Source organism: Anneissia japonica, unplaced genomic scaffold, assembly GCF_011630105.1.
Source record: "Anneissia japonica isolate Jap-2015-1 unplaced genomic scaffold, ASM1163010v1 scaffold1889_len2455224_cov183, whole genome shotgun sequence".
NCBI classification, from domain to species: domain Eukaryota; kingdom Metazoa; phylum Echinodermata; class Crinoidea; order Comatulida; family Comatulidae; genus Anneissia; species Anneissia japonica.
Window position 1 is genome coordinate 613,036 of NW_022752980.1, and position 22,549 is coordinate 635,584.

At 35.1% G+C, this 22,549-nt stretch overlaps 1 protein-coding gene across 2 annotated transcripts; it reads right to left on the minus strand.

The window, feature by feature from the left end:
- Positions 1–14,996, minus strand: LOC117122555 (trifunctional purine biosynthetic protein adenosine-3-like). 2 transcript variants are annotated; one of them, XM_033268159.1, is made up of 17 exons: positions 14,860–14,996; positions 13,950–14,100; positions 13,405–13,681; positions 12,921–13,032; positions 12,337–12,405; positions 11,192–11,317; positions 10,883–10,970; positions 10,253–10,507; positions 9,386–9,614; positions 7,795–8,011; positions 6,752–6,950; positions 6,232–6,480; positions 5,278–5,637; positions 4,709–4,834; positions 3,762–3,898; positions 2,889–3,146; positions 1–1,010 (listed from the first exon to the last, which is right to left on the minus strand). In XM_033268159.1, the coding sequence occupies exons 2-17, from the start codon at positions 14,092–14,094 to the stop codon at positions 810–812; spliced, it is 3,048 nt and encodes a 1,015-aa protein (XP_033124050.1). In that variant the 5' UTR covers positions 14,095–14,100; positions 14,860–14,996; the 3' UTR covers positions 1–809. The 2 variants fall into 2 exon arrangements, with proteins under 2 accessions (XP_033124050.1, XP_033124049.1); XM_033268158.1 differs by having other exon boundaries at positions 14,755–14,941.
- Positions 14,997–22,549: the final 7,553 nt, after the last annotated feature.

Consider the following 22,549-nt stretch of genomic DNA (forward strand, 5'->3'; position numbering starts at 1 on the left):
TTATTTTCTGTATGCAAGTTAGTTTATTTGTCAACATATTATACATACAGTATGATAGATATCTTTACCCTGTTATGTTTTAATCACAAGTAATATAATATAAGAAAAAATAATAATTATTAAAAATAATAGAAATAATAATAAACTTGCATTGTTGTGCCATTTAATCATGAATTAATGCCTTGCTGGTAGTGTACATAATCATAAATTTTAATAAATGAAAATTCAAAACTCAATTCTTCAGTACTGACTCAAGTGGGTAAAGTCAGGCCATGAACTGCTGGTCACATTGACCTCAATTTTTCCTTTATCATAATAAAATGCAGTCAGTCCGCAACTACTACAGGGCCCACGGTGCCTGCAAATCTGTATATTTGCAAAAATGCAGCGGTGGCACCAGGCATGTCCAGTGACTTCGATTAGAATGTGAGTGAGTGTGGTCGGGCATTGGTCAATATCTTGGTGGGGTCCAGAGATTGCAATACCCTTAGTATGTCAATTAAACGATTATAGATTCTAAAAATACGAAAAGTTCATTTTCCTCCACGAAAAATTGTTTTTCTCGCGGCTAGGGCACACTGGTACCACATAAGCAAAAAAAGTCAGAAGAAAATCTAGTCTGCCGAGCACAGTGGGCCGATATTGCATGTGGGCACCGCATTTTACAAAGTGTCTGCCCATAATCGGTACCGTAAAAATAATAACAAAAGTAAGTTATAAAATAACAATATGTTCAATATTAATGATGAAAGATTCCTCAAGAAACTGTAAAGTCCATCGATAAACCAACAGAAAAATTTAAATGCAGGTTAAAGGTCATCTGGGTCACCATTCCATTTGATTCTCCCATCACTACCGAGGACTGCAATTTTCCTAGCAACAAGCTCGAGTGCCGTTGGGTATGCAATATGTTCCGCGGTCTTGACTCGTTCTTGTAAGGATGAGACTGTATCAGTTGGCATGACTTTTACTGTCTTCTGGACTAGGATTGCACCAGCGTCAACTTCCTCCTAATAAAAATAAATTAAATTTAGAAATTATACAAAGGTGGTAATATTAAATGGTGACATACTTTTGTAGCTAAGCATAGTCACCTAGCAACATCCTTTTTGAATTGTTGTGTTCTGATTGGACTATTAAAAATGCTGTAAGTAATATTTTAAAACCACCAGCAGTGATTTTCAACCTTTTCCATACTCATCCTTTTATGGACCCCTAGAAGTTTACTCATTGTCCATGTTCCACAAATAGAACGCATGGATTATGGATAAAAGATAATTCAACACAAAAATAATAATTTCAATAATGTTCATTTTATAGAGTGTATCGTAGAGACCACTAATGAACTGAAGAATATTACCCCTGTTCATCGGATATAGCACACGGCAACTCATATTCAGGGCCTCCTTAGAGAGAAATTCATAATGTTAGTTTTTTTATTGTTGATAAGGCTCAAAATATGATTAGCAGTAAGATGTTTATCACAATTTTTTTATATGAGGAAAACCTTTTGACATGGCGGACCCCAGGTTGAGAACCAATACACTATAGGATAGTCATTAGGAATTTTTAAGAGCTACCATTATTTGCTCTTCATTCTGCTTGTGTTCACAGGAACACATTAGATATATTTCGTTTTTCTCTCTCTTTCTCCTCCTCCCCCTGGAGCATTAGGGAGCTTTAGATTGCATGATGATAGGATGCAGAACATAATGACATCACATAAAGTCATTTGCGCATGCGAGAATGTTGAGTTCTTACGGTCGCATGGATTCTAGGACGTAATTCACCTAAATCTACGTTGTGCAGGGCACGTAGGCGTTGCGTCTTTGGACAAAGCAAAAGTTTCGGGTACTTGGTAGAATCTGAATGATAAGTAATTTTAAAGTTCAATATAAATTTATTCAATAATGGCCAAGATATGTCTTTAACCTTCCCTTAGAAAGCATGAAAGCAATACACATTAACATAAAAAAGTTGTTGCAAAGCTGGAAATATTTCCCAGAGAGCAAAGGAGGTTGCTCGCGGTGCATGTTAATTTTGGCATAAGCTGCATCGTCCTTCAATTGTCAAAATGTAGACTGACAAATTTGTCAGCCCTCTCGGTAAGCTTGCTTAATGTAACATCAGTCCACCTAACACAAAACAGATTGCTTAGCATTATTACCCCTGGTCATTGGATTAAGCACATTGGAATACATACTCAGGTCCATGTGGAGAATTCCATAATGCTATTTTACTTATTGATGAGGCTCCTATCAGATTAGCAGTAAGGTGAGAACACTAATGAAAAATCAATCTAAAGGTCTGCAGACCCTTTTGAATTGGCAGACCCCAGGTTGGGAACCGATACACACCACTGGATAATCGTTAGGAATTTTAAAGGGCTACTATAATCTGCTATTCATTCTACTTGTGTCCATAGGAAAGACGCATTAGATTTTTTATTTGTCCCTTTCCACCCAGGAGCATTACTGGGTAATTGGTAATGACGGGTACTTGAAGAATAATATTATTTTATTCAATAATGGCAAGGATGTTTCTAACATTCCTTTAGCAAACAGAAAATAAATACACGAACAATTTACTGCAAACCCAGAAATACTCCCCAGAGAGAGAAGTAGGTTACCCACTGTGCATGTTGATGAGCCCAAAACATATTGTCATTTGACATTTGCCAAAGCGTAGGCCGACAAATTTGTCTAAACTTTCAGTGAGCTTGATGCAACATCAGTCCACCGAACACCAAACAGATTGTCATGTCAAACAATTTGATGCATGACACAGTTATGCACTAGGCTTCTGTGGATACGTGTGTTGTACAAGATTCCATTAATTGTCAACTTCAACAAATAAAACTTTATTATAATATAGTTAGTATACTTCACCTCCACGAAGTGTACAGTGCATCCACTTATTCTAACTCCAGCTTCCAATGCCAATTTATGAGCATGCATCCCTTTGAATGAAGGCAGCAGAGATGGATGGATATTTATCAAATGACCCTGCCACTTTCTTACAAACTCTCCGCTGAGGATGCGCATGAAGCCGGCCAAGCAAACTACTTCAACGCCAGCTTCCTTCAGTGATTCGTTCACAACCATGTCAAAGTCAACTCTCTTCTTGTAGTTCTTATGACTTATTATCTGTAAATCATTAATATATAATTTCCATGAACAAGTTTTCATCAGCAGTGATTGTCTCACCAGTCTGATATGATGAAAGTATGCTTTACAAATTAAAGCCCTGTTCACATTAGGCTTTTTTGGTCAAACTAAAGCCCTGTCCGGACTACCAAATTTCCTTTCACAAAAAAACTGCTGTATCCCCATATTTAATCATGATGTGGCTATATATAATCATGATGAGATGTGATCATGATCATATTTAATCATGATGTGGCTAAATATAATCATGATGAGATGTAATCATGATCATATTTAGGCATGTCACAAGTTTTTTTTAAAATATAATTTGATAGTGTGAACAGGACTTTAAGCCAGGCTCCAGAGGAAAAACAATGTTTATCTGCTGTACCACTGATTTTTTTTTTCTATGACACAAAAAGAGTGGTTGATGTAAAACTTGGAAACAGATAATTGAATATTTAAAAACTAGGGGAAAGCGGTTGAAAAGGTTGAAAAAAGGGTGGTGAGCCTTTCTAAGGTCCTACTTTTAGAGCTATAACATTATTATCTTATATTATCATGATTAAATATACACGTAGTAATATTTATGTGATTTTTCCTTCTAGACTTTACCTTTGTTGGTATACCTGCTTTCTTTGCCCTTTCTAGCCCCAAGACATCAGGAACGTTGGAAATCACCAGCACAATCTCTGCCTGACTTGGCTTCAGTGGGTTTTTAGTGTGGTTAATTAACGCCTGCAAATTGGTTCCTTGAAATGTAAAAAGGAATATATGAAAATGGTAAATAATATAAGAATAATCAAAGAAAGCACAAATACATTGTTGTGTGGCTTATATTGTTCAAAATGAAAGATTAATGCCCAGAAGTGAAGAAATCTATAAGGAAAAACAGTGTGAAGGGGATGATGAAGGGACTGAAGAGATAATAATACCACAGTTCATTGGCATGAGCTGACCCCAGGTATATAAATGTTATACACATCATTCAGGGGTAAGCCCACTCAATAAATGTATAAATTTTATCTTTTCAACTGCCTCCATCCAAGCAGCAGTTAATATCCAATACAGAAGTAAGCTGTTAATCAAGAACTTGGTATACACAGAATGTCATCTCTTTAGTTTCATTGGTCCTTCCCTTTACAAACTGTTTTAACACTAAAATGTGTGGTTTTGTCACAAAAGCAACAGCATTAAATTTCTTCTTTTGATAACATCAGATCATTCTACAAGATACAGTATTAGTGTGGTTCAGAAATCAATTTGGATATACTGTAGTATAACAAATCAATTATTTATTACATTGAAATTTAGCATCAAAATACTAGCTAGCTAGCTGTTTACTTTTTTTTTTTTAGTATGGAAGCTACAAAAGTGAACTAGTGTATCTAGGCCTGCCAAACATAAACCAAATTCTGTGTTCACGAGGGGAAGACTAACTATCTTAGTATGCACACAATACCAAGGGTGCTTAAAGGGACAGTGTCTAGGATAAAAGTCACCACTAGAATCAGACTAAAAGAAAATAAAGCAATGTTTTCCATGTAGTATTATAGACTTGCCTGTTCCTGAGATTAAAACACCAACTTTCATTTTATTTGAGGGGGAATTTGTAGATGACATAATACCATTCTTAGGGGTAGTTTGCAACAGTGCTTCCTGTAAACCATCGATGATAACTTGTTCACCTATGGTTAATAAAAATAAAATATATTTGTGAAAGAAAATATTAACAGATCATAAATTATCATTTTTAGCAATACTAAATGTAGGCATTTTCACAAACTTTTAAGAACCTATTCCTCTTACTCATAATAATCCAGTTCATAATTTGAACTGTGCATGCATGTTTAAGGTCATCCAACATAACTAAACATACACAAAACATAGGTTTATGTCAATTGACTTTAGATTTGTACATGCACAGTTAAAACTATGAATTGCCTTATACTGCAGTCATGTCTAAATCTTTCCATATCACCAATGGAGGCTCAAAATCCATTAAGTTACCTTCAAGTACATGTAATATACATATTTTGACACGGGGCACACAGATTTAGATAGGCACCAAATAAGGGTACACAGCCATTTATTATTCCCCTGCCCCCTCCCCAAAAGATGATGTTTTTACCATTAGCACCAGTCAGTGAAATATTTCCAACAGTCCAACATGCTTCACCATTTTCTCTGACCATCTGCATCACTTCTTCCGCATCAGATTCCTTTACAATAAACACCCCTCCAATGCCACAATTGAATGTCTTAGCCATCTCTGCCTCACTGACATTTGCAGCAGCAGCTATCCATCCAAATACAGGTGGAATGTTCCATTTTGCATTGAGGTGTGCACAAAGATGTTTTGGTAAAACTCTTGGTATATTTTCAGTTAAACCTCCTCCAGTGATGTGAGCAAAAGCTTTTACTTTTCCACTTCGAATTGATGGTAGAAGTGTTTTACTGTAAACCTTAGTTGGAGTTAGTAAGCACTGGCCTAGTAAGTAAATATGTATAGATTACAATAAATATTCATTACGAATACATGAATATATATGAGGCAATAACTGGGGAAAATGTTTAGCATATAATATAAATGGTTGGTATTGAAGGACCTTTAAATTATTTTTAACATGTATTTGAAACCACTAGTTTGTTTTTGTGATGTACAATAACTTCTTAGGAACTCTTACAAATACTGCACAGAGCCCGACCATGGGATTGTAGGGCAATCATCTAACCACCAAGTTACACTTTCATTATACTATTGCAGGATTTCAACCTAGGACATGGATACTGCAGAACCTTAACCACCAAACTACAGTCCACTTCATCAATATTGTAGGATTTGAACCTAGGACCCTGGGATTGGAAGGCAAGCATCTTGACCATTCCTAGGGATTGAAGCCCCTGACCCTAAGACTGGAAAACAAACATCTTCACCAGCAAACTACAATTCCATACCATTAACATTGCAGGATTTGAACCCAGAACCCTGGGACATTAGACAGTGACCATCTCTACCACAATGTTTATTCTACTTTTTATAGCGTATGGTTTTCCAAATCATTGACATCACAATCCTTCTTACCTAAAGTTTTTCCTGCCTCAAACGGGCAAGGGTCATTGTATGACAATCCCATCTTTTCTACTAGTCTCCTCACCAAACTGAAACCGTTGCTATGAATACCAGATGATGCTATTCCAACAATAACATCATCAGCCTGAATGTCCGCTATTCGTGGCATTGTCTGATCACGTTCTACCGCACCGACAGCAAACCCAGCCAGGTCGTACTCACCATTAGAATACATACCAGGCATTTCGGCTGTTTCCCCACCTATGAATAAAGGAAAACATTTATTATGTAATTTAGTTTTAATTTTAGCTTTTCATATTTAATTTTTTCCCGGTTTAGTTGTTTTTGGGTGTGGTCAGGTTATGAAATGGGCAATAATCAGTGGCAGATGAATCTAGGGGTGGACAAACAAAAGGATGCTTGCTTTTATAAGCATCAAGTTTATCCATCCTGTAACAGTCACTCGCATCACTGTTGGATAAAAAACAATTTTTAAAAGATCTAAAAAAAGAGAATAAAAAAAAATACTGACCCAAAAGGGCACATCCACCTTGACGGCACCCCTCTGCAACTCCACTAACAACATCCCTAGCAACAGCAACATCAAGCTGGCCACATGCGAAGTAGTCAAGAAAGAAAAGAGCTTCTGCACCATGGGCTAGGATATCGTTCACACACATTGCAACTAAGTCAATCCCGACACTTGAGTGTTCACCAACACCCTGAGCTATCTGTAAATATAATACTCAAATAAAAACAAATTCAAGTAAACATAACAAGCATAACAGGAAATAATAACAACAATAATGATAATAAATAGTATAAACAATAATAATACTCTCATGTTGCTAGGTAGCTCATTATTAACAACAAATAATTGAGCACAACTTTTGCACATCCTCCATCACTTCATTCCATTTGGAAACAGCATAAAATCGTCACTTGTTATTATTAAGTAATAATCACGTATGTTTTACAGTAGCCTACAACACGTAATGTATGCACACGAGAATTACACACACTATTTTTTTTCACGGTAAACGAACGAGGGTGGCTAGCCACTCTATTCATCCCACATATGACACTGCAACCTGCTACTGTATATGCTTTGCATGTTGCGAGTTACGCCGAGCAGAACACTGAGTTAACTACAGTACATGGTTATTACGAGCGTTACAAGTTTGTACCGAATTAGATACCGAGTTAGGTACAAGCCAACACGGTACGCTCGTACGTATTCGTACACGTTTCTGGGTGCTTGCATCAAACTCGTAGATGACAAAACTGCCAACGAGTATCCAGAGTAGTGTACGTGCTAGGTAAGAGTACCCGAGTACTCGACGAGATCTTCGATTTTACTATGAGTTGGCGCAAATTTTGAACATTTTCAAAATTAGCGCCACAAGTTCAGAGCTGTTATGAGTTGGTAATTAGAGTTCTCTCTGAGCTTTCTGCATCATCCTACAAGTTTTTGCAGAGTTTGCCGAGTTAGCAACTCCGCAAACTCTTCTAACTCGTACGCTGAAAAAACCCCTAGTGGGAGAGGGGCTTAAAGCTGCTCTCAACAAACTATACCTTCAACTTAGTGCCCACTCCATCTGTGCCTGAAATCAGCAGTGGATCTTTGTAACCAGCGGCCTTTGTGTCAAACACTCCGCCAAAGCCCCCAAGAACAGAACTGCAGCCTACCCTCGATGTTCCCAGTGCCAGTGGTTTAATTGCATCAACTAAACTGTTCCCGGCGGTGATACTCACTCCACATTCTGCGTATGTCAATCCGGAGGATTTGCTTCTGATGATTATAATTTTTTATCATATAACATTTATGTAATAAATTATAATTTGTTAAAAGGTAAATACAGTATCGATAAAAATCTTTCAATTAATGATCAAATGTACACAAGTTCAGATTTGTATACAAATTATTGAATAGTGATTTATTTAACTGGATGATACAGAAATCGAACACAAAATTTGAGGAACAGAAATGTAGAGAGCAGTGATTCTAAAGAACAATATATAAATTGACAAGAAACTAAGAAACTAACAAAAAGTATTTGTTCAAATTCTCTTATGAGATAATTTAAAGCTGACTTGGAATTAATGACAGAACCAGTCAACATGTTTAACTAACAGAAAATGTGTAGTGTGAACACACCTTAAACTTTAAGGTGTGTTCACATTACAAATTTTCTGTATTAAAGTCCTGTCCAGACTATCAAATTTTATTTGACACAAAACAGTTTTATATGCCCCTGCAGTCATAAAGTGTCTTTATATGTGGCAAAGACAAGCCAAACCAGTCACTTGTCGCAAAAATCGATTTTTTAGTTATTAATACAAGGTTAAACAGTAAAATGAGGGCTATAAAATGGCAAAAGAATCAAACTTACAGCTGTTTCGAAAACAATATTTGAGAAATCAACCTTTCGAAGTTTAGGATTTTGGGAATTTCTTTGGCAGAAACCATCACCAAATCGTTAAAAAGTCTTGTTTTAGCATTGAAAATGGGAAAAATAACAGCATAGCATGATGTATAGATACATAAAATTTAGCTTAGTGCAATAAAATAGATTTCCAAAATTTTGACATTCGAGCATGTTTTGGTCATTATTTCCAAAACAGGATTTGCGACGAGTGACTGATTTGGCTTGTCTTTGCCACATATGGTTATGATGTGATGTCATGACCATATTTAGGCATGTCACATGTCATAGATTGGAAAATATCAAATATCTGTGATTTGATCATACAGTATATTAATTACCATGATATTATATTGCATCCACATATTGTGGGCGAGGGTGTAAACCACAGATACTGTCTTTATCTTTCATTCTTTTGTGTAGCATATGATACTGTTCTCCAGGACGTGACTAATAAACAACACTATAAAAAATTTCAATAAAACCAACTGTATACATTGTTGCTCTGTATATGCCTTTATTTCTTTAAATTACTTTAAAAATAAAATAATATAAACCAAAATGTATGTCCAAATAAAATCAGTACAAACATTTAAATTGAAAATTGGTAATGATGGTATCAAAATCTATGCAAAATAATAGTATGTAATAATTTTGACCAGTGGCTGAATACATGTCCACAATAAATAAAGACATGAGTATATTTAAATCCGTCATTTTTTTCACCAATGCTTTCCTACCTGCCTAAGAAATCACAACCTTTCTTTGCAATATCTCTTCTAAATATAGCCCCATCAAATTCTATTACCCCTGCCCCTTCAAGAGCCTTGGATGCTGCTGAAGGTAGATCTGCTGCCATGGCAACTGTTGCTAAGACACGACCTCCAGAAGTGACGATCTTGTCATCTTTTCTTGTGGTCCCGGCGTGAAAAACTATCTGACCCAATTCTTTTTCAGCACGTTGAATTCCTATTGGTGATAAAGGATAATAAATGATGTTATTAATTTAAGTAGTATTTAAAATAAATAGCATAACATGGTTGAAAATGGCAATAACCAGTGTGAGAGTGAAGAACAAATCCACTTTTGAAAGACCAATCCACAACCAATGTAGAATAATGTAGTTAGATTTATATAGCGTTTTATTATGAAATGGCCTCAAAGCACTCAAGTTGTGGACTAGCTGTTACAGTAATTTGCTTCTCTCATGAAGAGTCTCCTCGTGTCGGAGTTACCCGGTAATTTGGTACAAGCTACTCTCGTCTGTTCACAACAGGAGCTGTATGGACCAGTACACCAGGGTCGTTTCGAAAGATGTACTGGGTTCTTTTAAGCGCACAAGAGCAAAATTGTGTACATTTGGCCTACTGTTTATAGTCCTAATCCAAGAAGACTTATTTCACCACAAGAAAGCATAGATGAGAGTGCTGTTCGCACCAGCGCCGATATTATGGCTGTGGATTGCGGCATCCCTGCCTTACCTGCTTGGCTATCCAACTCGCCCAATGGAGGTGACATACTGCGGTGAATCGAGCCTCCAGCCCTATTCTATAAATTACTGGATTAGGATCAATTCATTGGTATAATATCAAAGTAACTATACATACCCTTAATTTCCATTCCTTTCTTATATGACGCTGGGTATCCCCCACTCGCAATCACTATAGCAACAGCACTCTGGTTGCTATGAAAACTGACAAGGTCAGAGGTGAGGTTGCCATTGACACAAGCCTTCATGATTGGGTAGAGGTCACTTTTCAGCATGACCATTAGCACTTGTGTTTCCGGGTCGCCAAATCGACAATTGAATTCCAAAACTTTTGGTCCATCTTTAGTTAGCATAATACCAGCATATAGCACACCTGCAAAGAAAGTAAAATATTAACAATCATTATGATGATAATGAAGATGATAACAACGATAGTAATAATGAAGTTAGTTTGTATATTTTTTGAATGATACGATATCAAAAGTTAAGACTAACTAGAAAATAAAATTTTAATTGATTAGGCTCTGCAGTATTTTCAACCCACCGTAGAGCAATAGATGCAGATAAAAAACAGATTTAACAACAAAACTTTATTCTTTTTTTTTTCAGAAACATAATATAATATGCTATAAGCAAATGTATTTAATCACTGTGTCCGCTCACCCTCCACACCCCCCCCCCCAATATCAGTCCCCATTTCAAGACTTTTAGATACACCACTGTTAATTATCCACATGCTTATACATACCAACATATTGTCTTCCTTCTTCCCTCATTCCATCAACTGTCTTTTTCAAGACTTGTTCATTAATTTTTTGTAAACAAGTGGCTGAAACCTGCAAATGGTATTATTAGTAAATGTGAGAGGTATATGAAAATATGCTAACTTAATGAATATATGAATATCCACTGACTAAAAATTGTGATGCAAATGGATAAATCACTAATGAATATACATGAGATAAAATGAATATTCATGAATAGATGATTTTGGCATATGAAGAACTATAAGAACGGAATATCAAAATTATATAACAAAACATTCACAAATTATTACCTGTGGACAGGGACAATATGCTCCCATGCCCCCTGTGTTTGGTCCTTTGTCCCCCTCAAGTAATCTCTTATGGTCCTGGGCTGGAGGCATAGCAACAACGCTTTTACCATCAGTAAATGCTAAAACCTAAATGAATGCACGCAAAAATTGATTCAATTATTTATCCAACAAATAAAAAAATTCATTTGAGAAATACATAGTAATGTACTGTATCAATAAGAGCAGTGGCAGCACTAGAATTTTCCCCGACGACAGGCAATGCCCACAACAGGCAGGGAAAGAATTTTACTTTGGCAGGATGCACCATCCAAGGTTCATAGGCCTGAGTCGGGACAGGATTTGGGAGGGGTGTTTTAACTTTAAGAAAATCATTGTTATTTGCACTATTATGATGTATACTGAATAAAGTCAAGTCAAGACCCCCTCTCCAATGAGAACATTTTTTAAAATAATAAGCCGCTATACGCTCATGCCTATAGGTGCTTGGTAATGCCAAGTCAATCTTTGATGGTACTGTTTGTATCTCATCAGCGTCCAAACTATTAATTTATGCAGGACTATCAAATTCAAGCCAACATTTGATATAAGCTTTTTAAAACATTATTTCTTTTATCCGCCGACGAATCTCTGCTTCCCTGACAGGGGCACAAAGCCTCTATGAAGGGGGACTGCAGCCCCCCCCCAGCACCGCCACTGAATAAGAGCAAGAATAATATGAATTACAAAGTCAAAACCAATGCATTTTAAATTGTTTTATTTTTTATTACTTGTGTATGAAAAACAAAATATATGAAAATAATTTAAATTGAATTATATTGGATTTTAATAAAGTGTCTCATTAAGTACTGAATGGTACAAGGTGCTAAAACCATGTCCACCAAGCCATTGGAATGTCGTGTGCCTATCCATAACTTTTGCGAACACTGGCTCAATTTTTAATTAGTGTTCTCACTACTTTCCATCTCCTCAGTAATAATAGCTTTATGTGTATAAAATATAAATATTTGAAAATAAATTTGAATTGAATTATATTGGAATTTATAAAGTGTTATATTATGTATGGAAGGGTAGAAAATGCTGTTGGGGTGCTTTTTAAATTCTTAAATTAGAAGCAGCATTTTGCTCAATCATTAATCAACACTTACTGAACACTCTTCACCTTCTAGTAATTCTTCTACAACAACCGTATCGCCTGCTGTTCCAAAAACTTTGTCCTGAAAAAACAATCACATAGTAATGATGACTAAAGTTATGATACTGATGATAATGATGCTGAATATTATAATGATATTTATTTGATGATAATGATTACGGTGTTTATATGATAAATATATAATTTAGATTATGTGATGATGGTAAGAATATGACAATGATATGGATCTAGCACTGACTCCCCATACACAAGTAAACACAACCAAAATATTACGGCGGGGGCGGCGACGACGGCAGCGGCGACGGTAACATTGACAACGACGACAACAACGATTAATACAATATTGATGATGGTGATGGTTAAAACGATAAATAGAAATTACCTTTTGCATACTCTCTATATGGAAAAAATATTTTGCAAAAAAGAAAATGGCCAACCATAGAATGTCGAGATTTCGTTTTTGCCTAATGAAGGTGATGGTGGTTATGTGAGAATGATATTGATGATGATGACAATAATGATAGTGATAATCTCGATCTCAAATTTGAGGGCACAATGTAGTAACCAATAGGCTACCTGCATCATATCCTTGACTGCCTGACAGGCTTCATCCTTACTGTTTGCTACGACAACTCCCTTTCCAGCAGCTAGTCCGCTTGCCTTCACCACGAGAGCATTGTAAGATGCACTGAAAAAGTCAGATTTAAAAAAAGGTTTGTGGAGACGGTAGTTAAAATATGGCAGTTTCAATAAACGACTATTTTGCTGAATGCTAGCAACACAAAAATAAATTCACACAGAATAGAAATATATAAATAAAATACGCATTAATAAAAAAAGGCATTGGCTATAATGTTACACCAGTTATAAACCATTATTTCTAATTGAGTGTTATTGTACTAATATAGTCAATCACACATTAGTTTATGTCTGGTGTATCAATAGTCACTGCCTAAAAAAAAATATTAGAAACCTTTTTTTTTTCTGGAAATGAAACCACTCCATTCAATCTTAACAAAAAAATAAAATATATATTTAACACGTTAAAATATACGGATACCTGTTAATATGTTGGCAAGCTTCTTCAGGATTTGTAAACGATTTCCACCGAGCCGTTGGAATGCCGTGCCTATCCATGAAACCTTTCGCAAACTCCTTGCTCGACTCAATCTCAGCTGCCGATTTTGATGGTCCAAAGCAAGCAATCCCAGCCTGACTCAGAGCATCCGTTATGCCTGCTGCAAGGGGGGCTTCGGGGCCAACAGCTACCAGACTCACGTTGTTGTCTTTACACCACTTGGCAAGCTTTGGGTAGTCTGAGACAGGAACACCAGGGCCTAAAGAATATGAAGATGTAAACAGTCTATAATGTGTTATTTTCACTAGCTAGGTGGTTCAATATCTTAAGGATAATCACACTTGAATACTTAAGTTGAAACAAAGTTATACATTTGTCATATTCTTTCTTCAGAAAACAATAGTTCAGTAATATGATAATAAATCTATCAGTCATTTAATCTATCTATTAATAAATAAATCAGAGATGCATAATATCAATTATATTATTTGTCTAAATATCCCCCAAAAATTAATATGAATAAATACCGGCATTGCTAATTTTGGCAAGATTCCCTGTTCCTGCGTTGCCAGGGGCTACGAGCACTTCCGATACATTTTCTGATTTGGAAAGTTTCCAGGAAATTGCATGTTCTCTTCCTCCACTGCCAAGCAATAAAACTTTATCTCCCATTTTTATCTAAAAAAAAATGAAAAAAAAAAAATGATGTTTTTTACTGGGATTGCGTGTTTCTTCTCTACGTTGGTGCTATTTCCAGCATTTAGTCGCAGTTTTCAACAAGTTTGTTCCTGGTTTAACAAAAATAGAAAATTACTACTACAATATTGTCACGAACTTAAACCAATGAATTAATTTCAACATAATTACGATTATTCCAAAAAAGAATGGGAGTTGCAGTACATGTACTTAAATCAAACTGGATAATGATAATGTTTGAGTCTACTTGCTTCATGATAGTGGGTAAATAAAAGAAGCTTATAAGATCCATCAAACGTCATGCCAGGCTTCTTTCTTTATTAATATTTATTATTTTATAGGCAAAACATAATTCAAAGTCATGTAGACCAGGCCTAGACTGGTTTGCCTTTGGGAAGCTTTTGCCTTTGCCCGTCTAGCCCACATTCAGTTGCAGTAGAATTATTATGAACCGTGGACTGTTCATGTTCGATCAGTTTGATTTAGGCTAGGCCTAGCCTAACACCACTTCTTAACTAGCCCGAGTCTACACTGCCAAATTGTAGGCTTGCACACTGCAACGGTTTCGAAATGTAAACAAACCAGTGTCTAGATTTATTTGACTGCAAATTGAATACTACTGCATATAAAACTCACCAATTGGTTAGACCGAATAGATCAGTAAATAAACTACTACAAATTATGTCCTCTACAAAATAGTACGACCTAATTGGTTAAATATGTAGACGAATCTATATCTACCCTACTTCTGAAAGCCTACACTAGCTAGGCCTAGCAAGCTTCACATGTGCAGTTCGCGCGTTGAATTTATGTGTGGTTTTCAATATGGAACGCAAATAACGCATTTGTTTAATTTAATAATACAGTATCAATGGTCAAGGAGTACAACCAAAGTGTAGTACAACAGCAAAGAGACAGTCAACACCAGGTGGCGCCCTTTGTTGTCAACCAGACGTTGGTTCATTACGCCCGAGTAACTTCATAATCTTAATGGTTTATAATAGGCTTTCTGGAATAGGTATTTTATCAAAATGTACTAAAAACACAAAAGTTCGAATTATATCAATTATCGAACACACATTTAATAATCAATTAAAATTTGCAAAGGAAAATTAAGATACAACATCATAATAATTACGTTAGAAATTGGCATCAATGGTTTGTCAGTGGAGACATGGACCGGTTAAACTCATTTTGTGTCGCTGATAGCAACGGAGTAGTATCACGTGGTATCGTGGCGTAACAGTGTACTATTCTTCTACCGTATTGGTTAAATTTGGAATGGGCGGGGATATAAAAATGTACATTACAAATATTAAATTGTTCATTAGGAAGAATGAAAGCTTCCAATGAAACACAAATCAAAATAATTGATAATAATAATCATAAACTGAAAAAAAAATGCAATGCAAGTGTCTATGCTAAAGAATATAAGAAAAACATTTACTGTACATGCTGATTTTAAATGGTAGAGTGGGGATTGTTTTCCGTTCTATTCTTAATAATTGAGTATAAAATTTAAATATTAAATACTATTTGTTAATTTTTTACGTAGGTATTTGTCCTTAATCCTTTCTAGAACATTATGACAACTGTCAGGGGCGGATTGTGGGCGCATGTGACCCCCCTCCTGCCTCCTTATATCACAAAAAAAAAATTAAACAAATTAATTAAAAGGGGGAAAAACCTTTTTCTGGTAAAACTATCATATCTGCAGTATATATGTATCTTTCTACTCATTTTTTGGTTTTGTTTTTATGATTGCTTTGAAATCATGATCATCGTCCAAAACCAAGTATGTCATTCGAAGGCCTACGCAAAGCCTATCTGCTAGTCTAGGCCTATCCTAGGGAGATCAACCTTGATTATGACAAAGTAATGACCCCCGAAGAATGCTTTTCATAAATTTACTAGTGAAATGTAATTTAGAAATGGTGGCCTGGAGGTAGGCTAGTACCGGTACGATAATGCGCTGCATATATGCACTTCACATATCAGTTTGTGTCTAGTGGTTTGATATGTTGATGATACAAATCAAACTTGTGGGACGGAGTAATAGTTGGTCTATCGCTTCTAAATAATAGATGTCTTTTTTTGTCTTAAGATGCCATGTAAGCTTCTCTAAGGGCGTGCCATTTCAAAACTTCCAAAACCCACCCCCGCTCAGTGATCGAATGGTTATCTACCGTTTCTTTTTTTTTTTTTTCGCCCCCCCCCCACCTCTTTCGCTAATGCCTCTATCCGCCCCTGACTGTATCACCTTTCGTGTTTGTGCCAAATTAGGAAGTCTTGTAATTTAACAAAAACGACGACAAACAGGATTACATCACATTTTTCATAATTGTGACTACTACAGACAGAAATTCTGTTTCGCACGTGACAACGATCCCAATACACGAACTGGGAGTACAGTAACTAAACTAAAGCAAACATTTGTTAAGCTCTGTCCAGAATTTTTTATATTTAATTGTTTAATTCGACTTTTCAGGTCTAATATAAATCCTGGGCCCCTCTCTCTAAAGCTACGTTCACATCAAGCCCGGATTCCGGTGTCTAAGAGTCCGGAGAAAATATCGTAAAAAATGGGTTCAGTGGTAAAGAATAGGAACGTTCACATTAAATTCGTACGATTTCAAATCCAGACTCCGGATCCGGACCGATATATCTGAGAGCCTTTTTAATACTAAAATCGTAGGTTTTTTTTTTCTTGGACCTATCAGCAACAAGCTTGGTTGGTTCGAAGCAATCGGACGCATACATACTTAAGCTGAACAACCGTGTTTTGTGCGCGATGTGAACGCAACGTTCAAAAAACGTAGCAACTCACGACTTTTTGTCCGGGCTCCGGACCGGATCGATCCGGGCTTGATGTGAACGTAGCTTAAAAGTCTAATGAATACATACACTGTTAAAACATAGTGTGCATATCGAATTGTTAAGTAGTGTACACAAGAGAGCCACACATCCAAAGAGTTTAATAAACTGGTATATAATTGGTAAGCAAAACGACATATTGGGCTAGGGCTGTATGAAACAGGGACAGGGATAAAACCAATAGAGTCCTCAAATAGGCTGCGGCAATTAAATTTAAACTTGGCATAATCAATTTCAATATTTCACATGAGACCTACATAATCGTGTTATTTACTTCAGGCAATTCTTGTAATATAAGGACTATAATTATACAATAAAGATATAATGATGACCCCAGTTTGCGTGACCAGAGCACCGCTGTAGCTATATCACCAGTGGATTCAAGACAGGAGCCGGGCAGAGAATCTCTTGGAAGCGCATGAAATTTATTGATATTAAGGGAGTTGGTTAAAAAATGTACTTCTACACACTCATCACATAGGCCCATGCATAGGAACCAGTAGACTGTGGAGAGTTATCGGTGTGATTACGCAAATTAAATACCACATTTAAGAATATCAAATAGGCTTAGATCTGTAATTATATAGTACATTCGAAAAACATAGCCTTGGTTCCAGGCCAAAATTTTGATTATTGATTGTATGCTATAAAATGTAAAACAAATGCATTAAAATGCCTTTTTTGCGCATCATACCCAAACCGCATCTCTCGCTCTTTTGTGGCGCTGTTTCAAAGAAAGTAAAATCGTCCCCTCAAAATCAATAATCCCTCCAAAAATAGTATTTCGTTTTGTAAAAATAATAATTTTCATTCTATCAAAATATTATTTCTTTTTCTAGAAATATTATTTCGTTCAATAGAAACAATATTTCGTTATCTTGAATTTTCATTTCGTTCTATCTAAATAACAGTTCGTTAGTTAGCAGTACGATAATATTTATTGTTATTATTTGTCTTATTTTTTAATGTTGTAATTTTGATATCTGTCTTTTGAAATTTAACATCCAATTTGACCTTTAGTGTCATGATTTGTTATAATTTTGATAGAATTTTGAATTGTTGAATAAAAAAGTTATCCATATCAATACAAACAAATTACATTATAAAAGCCCTAGAAATAATATTTCGTTCCCTCGAAATAATGTTTCGTTCCCTCAAAAAAATCATATTTAGTTCCCTCGAAATACTAGTTCATTCCCTCAAAATGATATTTCCAGCGAAATAATATTTCGTTCAATCGAAATTATACTTCGTTTAATAGCAATAATACTTCGTTCTACTGAAATATAATTTAGTTCTCAGAAAATAATAATTTATTCTCCTGAAATAATAGTTCGTTCCCTCGAAATACTGTTTCATTCCGATCAAAACAATATTTCATTCCTTGAAAAAAATATCTGTTTCCTCTAAATAATATTTCTTTTATGTAAAGGTGATACAATATTTTACAGGCTGTTTGCTTTTCTTTGTATCTCCTCCATCCTTATCTCATTTATTATTATGATATATTTTTAATGAATTTTGATGTAAATAAAAGTCGTATCGTATCGTATCGTAAATATTATTTTTCCCTCGAATATATTATTTCGTTCAATCGAAAAATATTTCTTTCTCCTAAAATATTATTTCGTTCCCTGGAAAATTTATTTTGTTCGCTATAAATATTAATTCGTTCCCTTTAAATAATATTTCTTTCTCTTTAAATATTATTTTTCCCTCGAAATATTATTGCGTTCAATGGAAATATTATTTCGTTCTCCTAAAATATTATTTCGTTCCCTCAAAATTATAATGCGTTCCTTCGAAATAATAGTTCATTCCCTCAAAATTCGTTCCGATTGAAAATGATTGTTCGTTTCTCGAAAGAATAATTCGTTCCCTCTATTATAATATTTCTTTTCCTTGAGAAAATAATCGAAAAAATGTTTTGTTCTAAAATATTATTATTCTCCCAAAGTAATAATTCGTCCTTCTACTGAAAAATTGTTTAGTTCCCTCAAAATAATAATTCGTTCTTCTGAAAGAATAGTTCATTACCTCGAAATGCTATTTTGTTCCGATCGAAATGATAGTTGTTCGTGCCTCTAAATATTTCTTTTCCTTCAAATATTATTTCGTTCAATCGAAAAAATATTTTGTTCTAAAATATTATTTTGTTCTCCCGAAATAATAACTCGTTCCCCCCGAAAAAATTATTTCGTCCCCTATAAATGATTAGTCTAATAATAATTCCTCTAAATAATATTTCTTTCCCTCTAAATATTATTTCTTTCCCTCAAAATATGATTTCGTTCCTTTAAAATAATAATACGTTCCCTCAAAATAAAAGTTCGTTCTCTCGAAAAAATAATTCGTTCTCTCTAAAATTATTATTATTTCATCCCCTCGAAATAATAATTCGACAATACATTCATGTTGTTACATAATTGATTGAGCCTTTTCGTATCAAATACGAAGCCAGAGAAGTGAACAGGGCTCCGGGGAATGGAGCTGAAATATCCTAAATAGATCAGTAGGTGAGTAGTAAAATTAGTTTATTGTTATTACCACTACCACTGACACTAAATCTATAATGTTAAGAGGGTCGGAATGGCTAAAAAATAAACAGTATAAAACAACGAAATAATAATTCGTTCTCTTTAAATAATTCGTTCCCTAGCGATTTTATTTCGTTCCATCAAAAATAAAATAATTCTCCAGAAATAATAGTTCGTTTCCTCAAAATATTATTTCGCTCCCTTGAAATAATAATTCATTCCATCGAAAATAATTATATTATTACGTCCACTCGAAACAATCAATAATAATTCGTTATGATAATATCATGCCGCTCCGATAACAATCATAAGCAGCTTTTCTATTCTTTTTCTGTTTCTTTTATATTTGTTAAATTTACTTTACCTTAACATACTCAAATATTATTTTTTTATTACGTATTCTAATGTGCACTAGGTATATTGTCTCTACATTTAACATATATCAATTTTTGTCAATTTTAAGTCGGAGGTATGTCCTGGTCTCGACTGTTTTACGATAACTATTAGATAGGCCATCTTCATCAGACTTCTACGAATGTATACTTTGTTTGAAGCAAGAAATAAAATTGTCTTTACTCAATACCGCTCATTTATATTGATCAGTGGGAAATGATCATTATGATAAAACCTAACCAAGATAGTTAATCAATGTTGTGATGCATGTTAACACAGAAATGGTTAGTAGACCTATGTTACAAAATGTTCAGTTCCACTTTAGTAAATGAATAATTAGTAAATTAATCCCACAAAAAATATATGCAATATCATGTTATTAAAATTATGGCTTATAATGACATTATTATAGAAAATTCATAATTGCAATAAAACGCAACCAAGATAGGTTCTACTATCACATTGTAATAATGACACAGATGAGAACAGCAGTGAAGAAACTATTATAGACTTTCTCCGTCTGATGTGTGTTAAATTGCCAGTTGATCTCAGGGTAATTAAAGTTACCCACCAGTACATAGGACGTTGACACCCGTCCTCCTTTGTAGTATATTAACTGATTGAAAACTAATGCATATTGCAATGCATATTAACGAAGTAAGGGTTCTAAATTACTAATGAATATGTTCGGTTCCACTTTAATTTAATGAAATTAGGGCATATACTACCATTATCATTGAGAATTCTTAATTGCCCAAATTACGACAAAACGTAACCAAGAGAAGTTCTACTACCACATCGTAATCAAGAGACAAACAGAGGAGCTGAAAAGAACAGCGCTGAAGAAATTATTTTTGTTTAAAACAAGCCATGATCCATGCTATGATGAATATATCTTTAAATGACACAGCTCGAATGAAACTACAAGATCCCATGCTATTGCTCATAGCTCGTTGGGTAATTGGTATTATTGGTATCATTGCCAACTTATTTGTCATATTTGTATTCGTCTACAACAAGACTTACAAGAAGTCTCTGTCGCTCAAATTACTTCTCCATCAGACTGCGATTGATTTGACCGGCTCCCTTATATTTTTGATCTTCTACAACTTTGATGTTCCTGATGGCCCCAGAGGAATCATTTTCTGTAAAATGAAATTTCTCTTTTGCTACATGATAGTGACATCGACTTATAATTTTGTTATACTTACCGTCGAACGATATATTGCTGTTGTCCATCCATTATTATATCGTCAAAAGTCTTTGAGCGGAAAAATTACATACCTGTCGCTCATTATCCCCCATGTATGTGGTGTAATTATAACGGGATGTATTCCTATATTTTTATACGCGGTTGAAGGTCAAAAAGAGTGTGAAGAAAAGGCTGTCAGTGATGTAGCTGGTATAATTTGGGCTGTTGCTTACTGGCTGATACCCATTTGCGTTATGTTGTACTGTTACGTGCGGATGCTGTTGAAACTACACAAAACAAACAAGTTTAACCATGAAATTCCAACTGAATGTCAAGCTAGGAAAAACAAACGAGGTCAGAGGGTCAAAACAAATCTGTTGACTACTCTTACCTTAATTGCGCTCATATATTTTTTTACAATGACACCATACTCTGTTTTAGAAATGATTTATTACATAAACAAAAGTTTTTACGAAGTCTTTTATGAGGTGAGTTTGTTGTTGGTAGATTTCAATTTTACCATTAATCCATTTATCTACTGTATGGTATACAAGGATTTTCAACGGGGACTTCGCAAGATCTGAGATGACCTATTCAGAGTTAGGAATGCTCAAAGATATTTGAGGAACAATGTCACAAATTTGAAAATCTGACAATTATAAGGAAACTGGTAGTTCTATAGGCACAGAACAAGCAAACTGACTGTCATTATAGCAACGATGGATTTTTTCAGAGTGTCGGTCATAAATGGTCATACTTAATAACTGGCCGATGAGTACAGGGGAAGGAATACACGCTTGTACCACAAATGCATATGCTGCCTCACAAATGAATACTTGTTTAAATACCCGTTTTGATTAATACGTTGTCATTTTGTGGGACCTTGCAACAATATCTAAAGGGGTTGTCCAATTAATAGCAAAAAGGGGCATTGTACATCTAGTTGATAGGTCAAAGAATGTCAGGTTCTTTATTGCTCAATAGTCCATGGTCATGTAATTTTATAGCGCACAGTAAAAAGCATCTCAAGGCGCTTTTAGCCACAACCACCAAGAAACTAATATCTAATTAATGAGCAGACGTGGGGAGGAAGGTGCACACCACCGATTTTGAGATGGTGTTGCAATCACTACCGTGTACACGCAGGCACCTCGGCATCAGTAACCTGGACTTTGATAGCTTCCACAGAGAACACTACCATGCACTGCTTGGAGCAAATACAATGAGAGTCATAATGCACAACATTCTCATCTAATAAGTGCATTTCTCATTAAAACGCTGTACCAACATGAATATTTATCGCAAGTATTGCCCTCAAATAAGCACTTTGAAAACTTATTAGATATGTAACAGTATTCTATTATTACCAAACTTTTTGTTTTAAATCATTACATCTGAAACAGTTGTGCGAGACTCGTATATGTTTTTATTACTG

What these genes read in the sequence shown, in the direction of transcription:
- LOC117122555 (XM_033268159.1), bottom strand. Translation starts at nt 14,094, where the DNA reads ATGGGAGATAAAGTTTTATTGCTTGGCAGTGGAGGAAGAGAACATGCA. An exon ending in TAGAAGGTGAAGAGTGTTCA is followed by an intron (nt 11,318 to 12,336) that starts GTAAGTGTTGAT and finishes GCATTCATTTAG; the next exon opens with GTTTTAGCATTTACTGATGG. An exon ending in AGGTGGATGTGCCCTTTTGG is followed by an intron (nt 6,481 to 6,751) that starts GTCAGTATTTTT and finishes CTTTATTCATAG; the next exon opens with GTGGGGAAACAGCCGAAATG.